The following is a 15,454-nucleotide window of genomic DNA, read 5'->3' on the forward strand; positions in this document are numbered from 1 at the left end:
TTGAAAAATACATTTTGAAAATGTTTGAGAAACTGCCCTGTCAGTGGATTATAAAATTAATTGTTGACTTTCAACATTCATTAATTGGAGAGGGATGACATTCCTCAGCTGTATACCTAAACTAATGTGGACTGTGATGCACATTGTCAAAAGGCACATGGGTGTCCTCTTCCTTGTCCACAAAGCTTTGAAAATGAGCTATGTGAGTGTATTGCCTAATGCAGATTTAATGCTGCCTACTGTTTAAGCAATTGAGATTCAGTAGATACTGTTGATAAATGGTTTACAGAACTAAAGCTAACTCTACATTTTTTAAGAAAGAGACAAGGTTTTTCGATGTAATAAGAGGGTGAAGCCATGAAGAGAGGATTGATCATGAAATGTTTCAAATATTCTGCATTCTGTTATCCTCTTTTTGATCGTTTCTCCAATTAAAGTATCTGTCTCTTCTTTGAACTTCTTTCCCAGATGTTTTTAGAATATTTTGCACTTGTTTTAATGTTTCTATCACATCATTACTTCTATCAAATCAACACATACATTTTTATGCAAATCAAAGGTTGTATCTGGTGTAATTCTCCTGTCTGATCTGTGTCCTGTGTGAATTTAAGTATGCTCTCCCTCTCGGAGGACCTGAGCCCTAGGACTATGCCTCAGGCCTGATGACTCCTGGCTGTCCCCAGTCCACCTGGTCGTGCTGCTGCTCCAGTTTCAACCGTTCTGCCTGAGGTTATGGAACCCTGATCTGTGCACCGGACGTGCTACCTGGTCCCGGGCCTGCTGTTTTCGACTCTCCTTCTCTCTCCCTCTCGCTCTCTCCCTCGTCTCTACCACACCTGCTGTCTCGACCTCTGAATGCCCGGCTATGAAAATCCAACTGATTTACTCCTAAATTACTGACCTGTTGCAACCTCTACAACCACTGTGATTATTATTTGACCCAGCTGGTCATCTATGAACGTTTGAACATCTTGAAGAACAATCTGGCCTTAATGGCCATGCACTCTTATAATCTCCACCTGGTACAGCCAGAAGAGGACTGGCCACCCCTCAGAGCCAGGTTCCTCTTTGGGTTTCTTCCTAGGTTCCTGCCTTTCTAGGGAGTTTTTCCTAGCCACTGTGCTTCTACATCTGAATTTCTTGCTGTTTGGGGTTTTAGGCTGGGTTTCTGTGTAGCACTTTGTGACATCTGCTGACGTAAAAAGGGGTTTATAAATACATTTGATTTGATTTATAAAAGTAGGCCAGACATTTTTAGAACAATTAGCACTTGTTTTGATGTTCCTATGACAATCAATGCAAAAGTTATTGCGAACAAGAGAGTGAATGTCTGATATACAACCTACTTTACCTCGGTGAGGGACCTCATAACTATAAAAGGAATTGATTTTGCAAGTAGGAAGTGACACTTTTGTGACAGCAGCAATCTGAACGCCGATGCTGTGTGCAATTGCATTCAATGTGTGATGGCTTTTGACATTGACACTGTAGGCCAAGCCCATCTTTCACATTCACTTATTTTGGCTACTAAGTAATAGAGCACTGCCTGGGAAGGTGTACATGGATATTCTTATTTCTGGAGACAATTAAGCATAGATTGCTCAGTATTGAATGAAAATTATCCAGGCCCAGGGGCGTAGGAGCAACTCTGACATTGGGGAAGGACACATTTTGTTAGTGTAGTCTGGGGTCATGCCCCCATTTGAAATAAAAACGTGTTTTAAATGCTAATTTCTAGTAACTTTGAGAAAAGGATTCAGACAAATCTTAACTTGCAAATTTACAAGGATAAGGGGGGCCTTGCAGCTGGGCACTTACTCTGGTACAGTCCAATCATTCTTAGGGGCCATGGCCATTCATACTGTACTGACTACTGGTGTGACTGTAATGTGTATATATTCAATTAAACTACCATTTTGTACTCTTTCTCTGCTACTGTATGAAAAATTTCCCAGTATTTTTCTCACTTCCACTATTTCAGGTTGTTACTACTGCTGCTCTACACACTGTATGGTTTGAAACTTAACAACATATTTTCAATGTATAATACAGTTACTTTACTGTAATAATAAACAGCAACATACGGTTGAAAACGTTTTTAAAGAATGTTGGTATGGCAGGTCAAACTCAAATCCACTACACACAATTATCCAAAATAAAATATCATCATGTCTGCATCTCTCCTGCATGAAGTTAACACGTGCAATACAACTACTACAGATCATCAATCTATAAACTCTATGAGCTTGGAGAGGCACTTACCGGTTGGTTTGTGGCTTCTCTCTCTCTCTCTCTCTCTCTCTCTCTCTCTCTCTCTCTCTCTCTCTCTGTCTGGTCAAGGCTGTCACTCTCCTGCCAAGACCATGAAAGCATCAAACAATGTCTTAACACATGGAACTCACCTTTATGACACGTAATCACTGTGATGAAGTGGTAGTGGTGGAGAACTCTGCTGGTTATGGTTACCTGTCCCACTCCACTGGTAGTGGTGGAGAACTCTGCTGGTTATGGTTACCTGTCCCACTCCACTGGTAGTGGTGGAGGCCTCTGCTGGTTATGGTTACCTGTCCCACTCCACTGGTAGTGGTGGAGAACTCTGCTGGTTATGGTTACCTGTCCCACTCCACTGGTAGTGGTGGAGGCCTCTGCTGGTTATGGTTACCTGTCCCACTCCACTGGTAGTGGTGGAGAACTCTGCTGGTTATGGTTACCTGTCCCACTCCACTGGTAGTGGTGGAGAACTCTGCTGGTTATGGTTACCTGTCCCACTCCACTGGTAGTGGTGGAGAACTCTGCTGGTTATGGTTACCTGTCCCACTCCACTGGTAGTGGTGGAGAACTCTGCTGGTTATGGTTACCTGTCCCACTCCACTGGTAGTGGTGGAGAACTCTGCTGGTTATGGTTACCTGTCCCACTCCACTGGTAGTGGTGGAGGCCTCTGCTGGTTATGGTTACCTGTCCCACTCCACTGGTAGTGGTGGAGGCCTCTGCTGGTTATGGTTACCTGTCCCACTCCACTGGTAGTGGTGGAGACCTCTGCTGGTTATGGATACCTGTCCCACTCCACTGGTAGTGGTGGAGGATTCTGCTGGTTATGGTTACCTGTCCCACTCCACTGGTAGTGGTGGAGGCCTCTGCTGGTTATGGTTACCTGTCCCACTCCACTGGAAGTGGTGGAGGACTCTGCTGGTTATGGTTACCTGTCCCACTCCACTGGTAGTGATGGAGGCCTCTGCTGGTTATGGTTACCTGTCCCACTCCACTGGTAGTGGTGGAGACCTCTACTGGTTATGGTTACCTGTCCCACTCCACTGGTAATGGTGGAGGCCTCTGCTGGTTATGGTTACCTGTCCCACTCCACTGGTAGTGGTGGAGGCCTGTGCTGGTTATGGCTACCTGTCCAACTCCACTGGTAATGGTGGAGGCCTCTGCTGGTTATGGTTACCTGTCCCACTCCACTGGTAGTGGTGGAGGCCTGTGCTGGTTATGGATACCTGTCCAACTCCACTGGTAGTGTTGGAGGCCTCTGCTGGTTATGGTTACCTGTCCCACTCCACTGGTAGTGGTGGAGGACTCTGCTGGTTATGGCTACCTGTCCCACTCCACTGGTAGTGGTGGAGGCCTCTACTGGTTATGGCTACCTGTCCCACTCCACTGGTAGTGGTGGAGGCCTCTGCTGGTTATGGTTACCTGTCCCACTCCACTGGTAGTGGTGGAGGCCTCTGCTGGTTATGGTTACCTGTCCCACTCCACTGGTAGTGGTGGAGGCCTCTGCTGGTTATGGTTACCTGTCCCACTCCACTGGTAGTGGTGGAGGCCTCTGCTGGTTATGGTTACCTGTCCCACTCCACTGGTAGTGGTGGAGGCCTCTGCTGGTTAAGGTTACCTGTCCATCTCCACTGGTGGTGGAGACCTCTGCTGGTTATGGTTACCTGTCCCACTCCACTGGTAGTGGTGGAGGTCTCTACTGGTTATGGCTACCTGTCCCACTCCACTGGTAGTGGTGGAGGCCTGTGCTGGTTATGGATACCTGTCCAACTCCACTGGTAGTGTTGGAGGCCTCTGCTGGTTATGGTTACCTGTCCCACTCCACTGGTAGTGGTGGAGGACTCTGCTGGTTATGGCTACCTGTCCCACTCCACTGGTAGTGGTGGAGGCCTCTACTGGTTATGGCTACCTGTCCCACTCCACTGGTAGTGGTGGAGGCCTCTGCTGGTTATGGTTACCTGTCCCACTCCACTGGTAGTGGTGGAGGCCTCTGCTGGTTATGGTTACCTGTCCCACTCCACTGGTAGTGGTGGAGGCCTCTGCTGGTTATGGTTACCTGTCCCACTCCACTGGTAGTGGTGGAGGCCTCTGCTGGTTATGGTTACCTGTCCCACTCCACTGGTAGTGGTGGAGGCCTCTGCTGGTTAAGGTTACCTGTCCATCTCCACTGGTGGTGGAGACCTCTGCTGGTTATGGTTACCTGTCCCACTCCACTGGTAGTGGTGGAGGTCTCTACTGGTTATGGCTACCTGTCCCACTCCACTGGTAGTGGTGGAGGCCTCTGCTGGTTATGGTTACCTGTCCAACTCCACTGGTAATGGTGGAGGCCTCTGCTGGTTATGGTTACCTGTCCCACTCCACTGGTAGTGGTGGAGGCCTCTGCTGGTTATGGTTACCTGTCCCACTCCACTGGTAGTGGTGGAGGCCTGTGCTGGTTATGGATACCTGTCCAACTCCACTGGTAGTGTTGGAGGCCTCTGCTGGTTATGGTTACCTGTCCCACTCCACTGGTAGTGGTGGAGGCCTGTGCTGGTTATGGATACCTGTCCAACTCCACTGGTAGTGTTGGAGGCCTCTGCTGGTTATGGTTACCTGTCCCACTCCACTGGTAGTGGTGGAGGACTCTGCTGGTTATGAGTACCTGTCCCACTCCACTGGTAGTGGTGGAGGCCTCTGCTGGTTATGGTTACCTGTCCCACTCCACTGGTAGTGGTGGAGGCCTCTACTGGTTAAGATTACCTGTCCCACTCCACTGGTAGTGGTGGAGGACTCTGCTGGTTATGATTACCTGTCCCACTCCACTGGTAGTGGTGGAGGCCTCTGCTGGTTATGATTACCTGTCCCACTCCACTGGTAGTGGTGGAGACCTCTACTGGTTGTGGCTACCTGTGTCACCCCACTCCACTGGTAGTGGTGGAGGACTCTGCTGGTTATGGTTACCTGTCCCACGCCACTGGTAGTGGTGGAGGCCTCTACTGGTTATGGTTACCTGTCCCACTCCACTGTTAGTGGTGGGGGCCTCTGCTGGTTATGGTTACCTGTCCCACTCCACTGGTAGTGGTGGAGGCCTCTGCTGGTTATGGTTACCTGTCCCACTCCACTGTTAGTGGTGGAGGACTCTGCTGGTTATGATTTACCTGTCCCACTCCACTGGTAGAGGTGGAGACCTCTGCTGGTTATGATTACCTAACTCATATTACCTCCTCCCTGTTCCCACTGTCTGACCTCAACCTAACTCATATTACCCCTCCCTGTTCCCACTGTCTGACCTCAACCTAACTCATATTACCTCCTCCCTGTTCCCACTGTCTGACCTCAACCTAACTCATATTACCTCCTCCCTGTTCCCACTGTCTGACCTCAACCTAACTCATATTACCTCCTCCCTGTTCCCACTGTCTGACCCCCTCCCTGTTCCCACTGTCTGACCTCAACCTAACTCATATTACCACCCTCACCAAAGACGACAGACACCACTATCTCTCCCTCCATGCACACAACTACACCCTCTCATTTGACCACCACATAAGACAGACTGTCAAATCCTCATTCTTCCACCTTGCCAATGATCTCCCTCTCCCGTCCTGCCGCTGAAATCCTCATACATGCATTAATCTCCTCCCGTCTTGACTAATGCAACTCACTACTCTCCGGCATCAACTCAAGCTCCCTCCATAAGCTCCAAAGGGACTCCTCACCCACACTGGTGAAGTCCTGGCAGCACATCACCCCTGTCCTCCGTGAACTCTACTGGTTCCCTGTCTCCCAACGCATTGAGAGACGCAGACTCGGTCTCGACCTTTAAGTCTTTATGGAAGACTCATCTCTTCAGTAGGTCTTATGATTGAGTGTAATCCTAATATGGGGGAGGAGTCACTGGCTTACTTGTGCTCTTCTATGTCGTCCCTAGGAGGGGTGCGTCACTTGAGTGGGTTGAGTTACTGACGTGATCTTCCAGCCCGGGTTGGCACCTCCCTCGGGTTCGTGCCGTGGGGGAGGTCTTCGTGGGCTATACTCAGCCTTGTCTCAGGGTAGTAAGTTGGTGGTTGAAGATATCCCTCTAGTGGTGTGGGGGCTGTGCCTTGGCAAAGTGGGTGGAGTTATATCCTGACTGTTTGGCCCTGTCCGGGGGTATCGTCGGACAAGGCCACAGTGTTTCCCGACCCCTCCTGTCTCATCCTCCAGTATTTATGCTGCAATAGTTTGTGTGTCGGGGGCTAGGATCAGTCTGTTATATCTGGAGTATTTCTCATGTCGTATCCGGTGTCTTGTGTGAATTTAAGTATGCTCCCTCTAATTCTCTCTCTTTTTCTCTCTCTCTTCTCTCGGAGAACCTGAGCCCTAGGACCATGCCTCAGGACTACCTGGCCTGATGACTCCTTGCTGTCCCCAGTCCACCTGATCACGCTGCTGCTCCAGTTTCAACTGTTCTGCCTGCGGCTATGGAACCCTGACCTGTTCACTGGACATGCTACCTGGTCCCGGACCTGCTGTTTTGGACTCTCTCTCTACCTCACCTGCTGTCTCTAACTCTGAATGATCGGCTATGAAAAGCCAACTGACATTTACACCTGTGGTGCTGACCTGTTGCACCCTCTACAACCACTGTGATTATTATCTGACCCTGCTGGTCATCTATGAACATTTAAACATCTTGGCCATGTTCTGTTATAATCTCCACCCGGCACAGCCAGAAGAGGACTGGCCACCCCTCAGAGCCTGGTTCCTCTCTAGGTTTCTTTCTAAGTTATGGCCTTTCTAGGGGGCTTTTCCTAGCCACCGTGCTTCTACATCTGCATTGCTTGCTGTTTGGGGTTTTAGGCTGGGTTTCTGTTCAGCACTTTGTGACATCAGCTGATGTAAAAAGGGCTTTATAAATATATTTGATTGATTACAAGCTCCTCCTTCTGACCTACAGACCTTTTCTACACCTGCATTACTTGCTGTTTGGGGTTTTAGGCTGGGTTTCTGTACAGCCCTTTGAGATATCAGCTGATGTAAGAAGGGCTATATAAATACATTTGATTTGATTTGATTCTCCCCCACCAACCAACACGCAGCCTCCGTTCCCCCACACCTTACCATCCCCAGGTTGAAGCTCCAGAGCTTCGGCCACAGGGCCTTCTCCTAGGCTCTGGAACTCCCTCCCTCCAGCCATCCGTGACTCAGAGTCCATCACAGTCTTTCAGTCCCTCCTAAATCTTTTAAATAAAACAAGCATTCACAATAATTCAACATAAAATCTTTATTATTCGATGAATAATGGAGTCATGGTTCTGTCCTCAACACACAATATCAAACAACGAAGCCAACACACATGCGGAACAGGGGTAGACATCTGCATCCAGTTATTTCACAATAAAACAAATGTCAAACTAGCCTTCTAAAAAGCACTGCCAGTCCAATATACATCCAACTTGAGTGAGGAATAACACAGAAGGCGCGGAATCTGACATGAATTTGATGCATTTGAATATGTTTAATTAATTATTATTACCCATGTCCAGCTTCTGGTATAGTTCTAGATTAAATAAATATTCAAGTAAATGTAAAAATCTAGAGGATTTGTGAATCAGCCAATTGATTGCCATGGCTTACTCACTCCTCCATCAGTGGGGCCCCACTGGTTTTGCCTGTGCTGAAATCCCACAGACATTGTTGAGAAATGTCACAAAAAGCCTGGTCTAAAGGGGATGTGATGAAAGCTTCAATTCTCATCACATATTAGGAACAATAATAACAAGACGTGCTAACAAATTTTCTCCCACAAGGAATAACCTAGCTGAATGAGCTACTGTAAACAGTAAATGCCAAACACAAGGAAAAAGACTGATGGTAGTGGTGTAGCTGTCAATGCCCCAGTCTTTTCCAACCCCAAACAGAAACAAACATACATTTACACTCAATACACAACAAAAGGTGTCTCCCTTTAACAATCACTAACTATAGTCATAAGAAATGTCCCTGACCATCAACATCAAATATAATACAAGAAGCATTAAGATCATTTCTTTCCTGTTAATACGACGACAGCTTTATTTTAAACTAAGGCGAAACCTTGTCCCTAAAAACGGCATGTCAGCGTGGCAGTCATTCAGAGTCATTTTCACACCTCCGTCAGTCACAGCGAATTCCTCCATGACAAATCTAAACAAACATAAAAATGAATCATATTCCACCGTAAAATTGAATAAGAGTAAAAAAAAAATGCTATAATAATCCTGAAGCTCAACGACATGACCTCATGCTTCGGCCTGTGTTAAAAAATCCACTCCAAATCATCCATTCTGTTTACAACAAGACCGTTAAGTAATACGGCAGGACAACTCGGCAAAGATTTGAACTTTCTGGCCTAAATTAAAAACCAATGCAGAGTGAAACTGTCTGTATTTTCATGTTATGGGTGTGCTTGTCATCAGCAGGGACTCGGGAGTTTGTCAGCCTCAAATTTTAAAACGACAATATCTCCAAATTATTATGACTTAAAAACCTCCAACTATAAATTATAGAAATTCATATAGAAAAATTGAAAGCATTTAATGAGAAAACTAAAAGGTGTGCAACATGAAAATGACCTGGTTAGACTGTTTCAAGTTATCGATAAGGGTGAGTGACTGTAATTGTGTACCGTTTTGGCGGAGTGAATGTACAAGACAACTCTCATTTGGCTTGAGTCATGGCTGATGCATTTCTTAACGAGCAATATGAAAAATGTGCCTAAATGAGGAAGTTCAGCCCCCATTTAACCATTAATTGGGCAACTTCATCCTTCTCCATTGAAACTTGCAGACCAATACTGATGGAAGCCCGGTATGAAACAAAGCATCTATCCTCAAGATATAATTTGTATCACAAACAATGCTTGGTTTTCATATTTGATCTTGTGAAACAATGTGTGTGCATGAGTGTGAGTGTGTGTGTGTGTAATGCCATTTTCACTTCATGGATTGATACTCTGGTCAAGCAGTGGAGATTTCCATGAAAATGCACGTTTCACAACAATCTCAAGATTCGCCAAATGCATATTTCTCGCACTATACATTTGATCATATAATATCACAATTAAGGTGAAGGAGAACTACTAACTACTGGGGGATTGATGCAGTAACTGTGCCAGCCACCAGCACTACAACAAATGGTTTGACTTCCTCGGCTGTTAATCACTTTATCGCTCAAATTAGCATTGTATAACATACCGTGACAGAAAAGTCTCTTCAAATGGATCCCAATATAAGCAAAAATAAAACAAACAAATTGGTATATTGTCATGAATAAATACTTCCTCCAACCTTTCAGTCTTTCAGCTATCTCGAAACTCACTTTGTTGCATTGCCAAATAAACAGGCCAGTAGACAGAGAGGATATGTGCCATAAGGGCTAATATACTGTATATGATCTGAGTCACAAACTCCTTATCAAATTGACCTCTCATGAGTCATGATCATTAACTACTTCCAAGAGTTCGAGAGATGATAATGACATAAAACAGTCAAGCTAAAATGGTAGACCGTTGGAACACGAAGAAGATAGCCCTACCTCTCTGAGCAAGCAGGGTCAATGTACATATGCACACTTCTATATAAATACAGAAATATACACTCGTAGGTGTGCATGTGTAGGTACAAAGATACACTTACATGGACATACATAGATTTGTTTATCTACACACATACATACAGCTACAGCATACATCTGAGGAAAGCTACTGCAAGCCCAGTTTCATGCTGGGTTGCTGCTACGGTAATACTGGTAGGCAGGATATCACAGTTTATATACAATAAGTCTTCATTGCACTGAGGCTGGGCTGGATTCTTTGTTCGCATTTGTTTAACTTCTGCCTAAAGTCTGATGTGAGGCCAGGGAAGGGCAGGGCTTGTGCTAGATTAGAGGAATGGCCTCACACCTGTCTCTCCGGCTGTCAGTCGGACAGAATGTGCACAAAGGACATGGGGAAGACCCCTTTCCTCTCGGGATGTCCTTCTATGTGCCCGATCTGAAAGAGATTAAAAAAAGAGATGGATAATGATGAATACATTATGCATATTTTACAGCTTCACAATGAGGCTGACATGAGTGACATCTTAATGAGTATACTCTCATACTTCAATCATTTGGTGTACTTGTTTTTTTCTCTTTACTAATGATCCCTGATCTGAAAGGATTGGAAAGGAGAAAAATGCATGGCAGAAGCTTCACCTAGCCTACCTGACAACTTCTGCCATACAGTATCTCCTTCGCCTTTCTGGTATAATTGTTTACATGTTCGTCATTTAGCAGACACTTTCATCCAGAGTGACTTACAGACAGTTGTCAGTCAGCCTAGTCCTCTTAGATCAGCATAGAAAGGCAATAGATTTGTCATACATTCTGTATGACAAAACCAGGGTTACGTTCAGGAGTGTGCAACCTACTGAATGTTGCAGATAGAAACACTTTGAATAAGTCCTTTGACGTATGCAACTCATCTGAACTCATCCTAAAAAAAATAGAGATGAGTTGCACTTTTGACAGACAAAAACAGACAATGATGTACGCCATATAGGATTTTATCCATGTTCATTTATGAGTGTGGCTGCAGCCTGATGCAGGTCAACTACTCACCCACCACTCCGGGTCCTCCTCTCCTGTGACGATGATAACCTCTCCCTCTGCAAAGGTCAGCTCATCATCGTTATCCGCCTGGCAGTCGTAGATGGTCTTCACCCGTCTAGTTTTACTCTTCCCCTGGTTGAAAATGCAATAAGCGTAGTATGTTTACATTACCGTCAGCGTACATTGATACATTTTCACATGGTGTATGACTTGATAAAATTGTACTTTGAGCTACAATTTTTTTTCTTCTTAAAACCAGTTCAGCCTTGAAAGGTTTTAAGCAGGGTTGAAGGCACTGTTTCCACATTCATGGTAAACGCTGCATATGTCAGCTTAATCGGAAATGACCTAACGCGGATCTTCCGCGGTACGGATTGAATCCAGCCCTAGGTACTACAATAAAAAGCACTATCTTTAGTCAGCACTCACAGTGTTGATCTTCCGAGGCAGCGGCACAGGCATTTCCACTGCACACGGCGGGGATCCATTGGTGTCCTCACTGGCCTGTCTGGGGGATAGCTCCCCCTGTTGACTGCAAGACTGCTTGTCCATCGCAGTCTGCACGGCCTCGCCCGGAGGGAGCCGCTCACTGACAGGGGGCTTTGGAGGGATGTCGCTCAGTTGAGGCTTGGGCGGGAGGTCCTTGAGCTGCGGTTTGGGCGGGAGATTCGACAGCTGTGGTTTCGGGGGGAGGTCAGAGAGCTGGGGCTTGGGGGGCAGATCTGACATCTGGGGTTTGGGAGGCAGTTCGCTTAGCTGCGTTTTTTCTGCCAACGGGGCCCTCTGAGGGGTGTCTCCGGGGGTCTGCAGGGGCTGGGGCGATTTTTGGTAAGACTCTAGTTGGGCGCAGGTTGACCTCTGTAGAACCTCCGGAGGTTGGCAGAGCTTGTCAACTGAAGGGAGGTGGATAGTGTCGATCTTCCGTAGTGCCACTTCAACAAGACAGGGTGAGGCATGAAAAAGTGTCAACTTGAAACAACTTATTTTGGTATATTTTGGGTTAACAGTATCCTTAATAAATTGTATACATGTAGTGCTGGTTTCCCAGACAAATTTAGCTTGTCCAGGACTAAAAAACATTCTCAATGGGGATTCTCCATTGAAACAACGTTTTAAGTCCAGGACTAGGCTTAATCTGTGTCTGGGAAACTGGCCAGTAATGTATACTGTGTGATTTCTTTCATTGTTACACATTTTCTGTCAAGTAAGGAGAAAAAAGAATACCTTTTTGAGGTAGTTTGGGTAGAACCCTTGGACCAAGTGTTGACTTTGTATTACTAATGGTAGTGCTGAAAGAGAGATAAGATGAACCATTATACAATGTGATCTTAGCCTCTGAAGGTTGAGGGGTCCATTTCTGAATGTTTGCATGCACTGTGTAAGTGCTTAAGTTCTAAGCCATCTTTTTGGTTGTTGACGCTCATAATCAAATCAAATCAAATCATAGTGGACACATACACATGTTTAGCAGATGTTATTGCTTGTGTTCCTAGTTCCAACAGTGCAGTAGTATCTAACAATTCACAACAATACACACACATCTAAAAGTAAAATAATGGAGTTAAGAAATATATAAATATTAGGACGAGCAACGTCGGAGTGGCATAGACTAAAATACAGTAGATTAGAACACAGTATATACATATGAAATTAGTAAAGCAGTATATCAACATTATTAAAGTGACTAGTGTTCCATTATTAAAGTGGCCAGTGATTCCATGTCTATGTATATAGGGCAGCAGCCTTAAGGTGCAGGTTTGAGTAATCAGGTGGTACTCGGCTAGTGATGGCTATGTAACAGTCTGATGGCCTTGAGATAGAAGCTGTTTTTCAGTTTCTTGGTCCCAGCTTTGATGCACCTGTACTGACCTAGCCTTCTGGATGGTAGCGGAGCAAACAGGCCATGGCTCGGGTGGTTGATGTCCTTGATGATATTTTTGGCCTTCCTGTAACATCGGTGTCCTGGAGGGCAGGCAATGTGCCCCTGGTGATGCGTTGGGCAGACCGCACCACCCTGAGCAGAGCCCTGCGGTTGCGGGAAGTGCAGTTGCCATACCAGGTCGGTGATATAGCCTGACAGGATGCTCTCAATTGGACCATTTCAGATCATCGGTGATGTGTACACCGAGGAAGCTTTTCATCTTCTCCACTGCGGTATGGTCGATGTGGATGGGGCGTGCTCTCTCTACTGTTTCCTGAAGTCCACGATCAGCTCCTTTGTTTTGTTGATGTTGAGGGAGAGGTTATTTTCCTGCCACCACTCCACCAGGGCCCTCACCTCCTCCCTGTAGGCTGTCTTGTCATTGTTGGTAATCAGGCCTACAACTGTTGTGTCGTCTGCAAACTTGATGATTGAGTTGGAGGCATGCGTGGCCAAGCAGTCATGGGTGAACAGGGAGTACAGGTGGAGGCTGAGCACGCACCCTTGTGGGGCCCCTGTGTTGAGGATCAGCATGTTGTTTCCTACCTTCACCACCTGGGGTCGGCCCATCAGGAAGTCCAGGACCCAGTTGCACAGAGCGGGGTTCAGACCCAGGAACCGGAGCTTAATGATGAGCTTGGAGAGTACTATGGTGTTAAATGCTGAGCTATAGTCGATGAACAGCATTCTTACATAGGAATTCCTCTTGTCCAGATGGGATAGGGAAGTGTGCAGTGCGATGGCGATTGCATCGTCTGTGGATCTATTGGGGCGGTATGCAAATTGAAGTGGGTCTTGGGTGTCAGGTAAGGTAGAGGTGATATGATCCTTAACTAGCCTCTCAAAGCACTTCATGATAACAGAAGGGAGTGCTACGGGGTACAGGAACAATGGTGAAGCAAGTGGCTACAGCAGACTGGGATAGGGAGAGATTAAATATGTCCGTAAACACACCAGCCAGCTGGTCTGCGCATGCTCTGAGGACGCGGCTAGGGATGCCGTCTTGGCAGGCAGCCTTGCGAGGGTTAACACCTTTAAATGTCTTACTCACGTCGGCCACGGAGAACGAGAGCCCGCAGTCCTTGGGAGCGGGCCGAGTCGGTGGCACTATGTTATCCTCAAAGCGGGTGAAGAAGGTGTTTAGCTTGTCTGAGTGCAAGACATCGGTGTCCGCGACGTGGCTGGTTTTCCCTTTGTAATCCGCGATTGTCTGTAGACCCTGCCACATACGTCTCGTGTCTGAGCCGTTGAATTGCGACACCGTTTGTATTCGACCATATTCCAAAACACGTAAACTGTAAGTCATCCACAAAATTAAATACCCTTTTAATTGTGAGCACTGTTGATAAATGCATCTGCTAAATATGCGATTGGCACTATTGCCCTGAGCCTGGACAGGCTGAATGAATGAGTTGAAGCAGCGGGGATGGTACTGTACCTCTGCTGCTGCTCAAACTTGTTTCCAGGTGAGGTCCTGTTTGTAGGCGGGGGAGTGGACACGCTTCCTGTGTGGGGAAAAAAGAGTGAAGATTTATGGCCACATGCCTTACCGGGGCATGCTGGGATTTGGTTTTTTAATTTGTTTTATTAATTATATACAGTGTACAGCCATTAATACTTGAAGAATATAACTTAGAAATGCCTCATGAGCTTAGTTTCAATGTCATTGATGTTCAGTCCTTGCATCAATAGCTCTGTCTATACATTTGAGCGCGAACATTTCTCCAGCCCCATCCCTCATCTTTTTAAAGTGTGTGTGGGAGGGATTGGTTCGTTGTTTTTTTAATCCAGACTGCCCCTTTAAAGGGACAGTTCACTCCAAAACCAAAAGGTTAACAGATATTTTCAGACCTCAAAAGATGAGATAAGTCCATGGCCATGTATCAGAATGGGAAAGATAAACACCATATCATTTCCTGATTTCATTGAGTTTTACCATCAAGGACCACTTTGGAAACAAGTATATTAATTTAAGGCTTTTAAGTGCTTATCTTCTGTGGAACCAAGGAACTGCTTGTTGTATTATTTGTTATGGAAAGAAGTGGAGGGCGCTTAACCAACGTTAGTCAAGGTGCAACCCAAATTATCATCTTTGAAAAAGAAAAGGTGCAATGATTGCACACTATCAGAATGGTAGATGAAGGCCATTGATGAAGGCCCAAACGTCAAGCTTTTAATAGTTGCTTAAATAAAATAACATGTTTTTAATGGTGAGTGAGCGTTGCACCTTTTCCTTTTCAATGTATAATCATAGAGCATTATGGAACTGTATAACAATAAGATATGAGAGGCCCTCTAGCTGATATATCAATGATACATGCCAACCATGCCTTTTTGCTCAGTCATACAGTTTCACAATGCTCTAAGACTATCTATTAGCTGATTAATGTTAATAAGCCAATATAATACTTCATAACAAGGAGCTTCAAGATAGTTTTACCTGCATTTAAATGCTTGAATTGCAATGGAGGGTTTATCAAAATGAGTCATATTAATTCCAATTAAAAACTTCTATGGGTCTTACACATAAAGGGGCGGTTTTCCAGACACAGATTAAGGCTAGTCCTGGACTAAAAAGTATTTTCAATTGAGATTCTTCATTGTCTAGGAAACCACTCCAAAATGACTCAAATGTAAACTATTAAACTTGGTTGATCGTAAGGAAAAATACA

The 15,454-nt window shown here is 45.6% G+C and overlaps 1 protein-coding gene across 4 annotated transcripts in view; it reads right to left on the minus strand.

The window, feature by feature from the left end:
- Nucleotides 1-7,555: 7,555 nt before the first annotated feature.
- The window catches only part of asap1a (ArfGAP with SH3 domain, ankyrin repeat and PH domain 1a), a 160,725-nt gene continuing 152,826 nt past the window's right edge, over nt 7,556-15,454 (minus strand). For all 4 annotated transcript variants that reach the window (XM_039003654.1, XM_039003651.1, XM_039003655.1 and 1 more), the window contains 5 exons: nt 14,221-14,287; nt 12,086-12,150; nt 11,291-11,793; nt 10,871-10,993; nt 7,556-10,262 (listed from right to left, as the gene is read on the minus strand). In XM_039003654.1, coding sequence (XP_038859582.1) covers nt 10,188-10,262; nt 10,871-10,993; nt 11,291-11,793; nt 12,086-12,150; nt 14,221-14,287 — 833 coding nt within the window. In that variant the 3' untranslated portion in view covers nt 7,556-10,187. The remainder of the gene's footprint in view (nt 10,263-10,870; nt 10,994-11,290; nt 11,794-12,085; nt 12,151-14,220; nt 14,288-15,454) is intronic.

The sequence above is a fragment of the Salvelinus namaycush genome, chromosome 11 (genome assembly GCF_016432855.1).
Source record: "Salvelinus namaycush isolate Seneca chromosome 11, SaNama_1.0, whole genome shotgun sequence".
Taxonomy (NCBI): domain Eukaryota; kingdom Metazoa; phylum Chordata; class Actinopteri; order Salmoniformes; family Salmonidae; genus Salvelinus; species Salvelinus namaycush.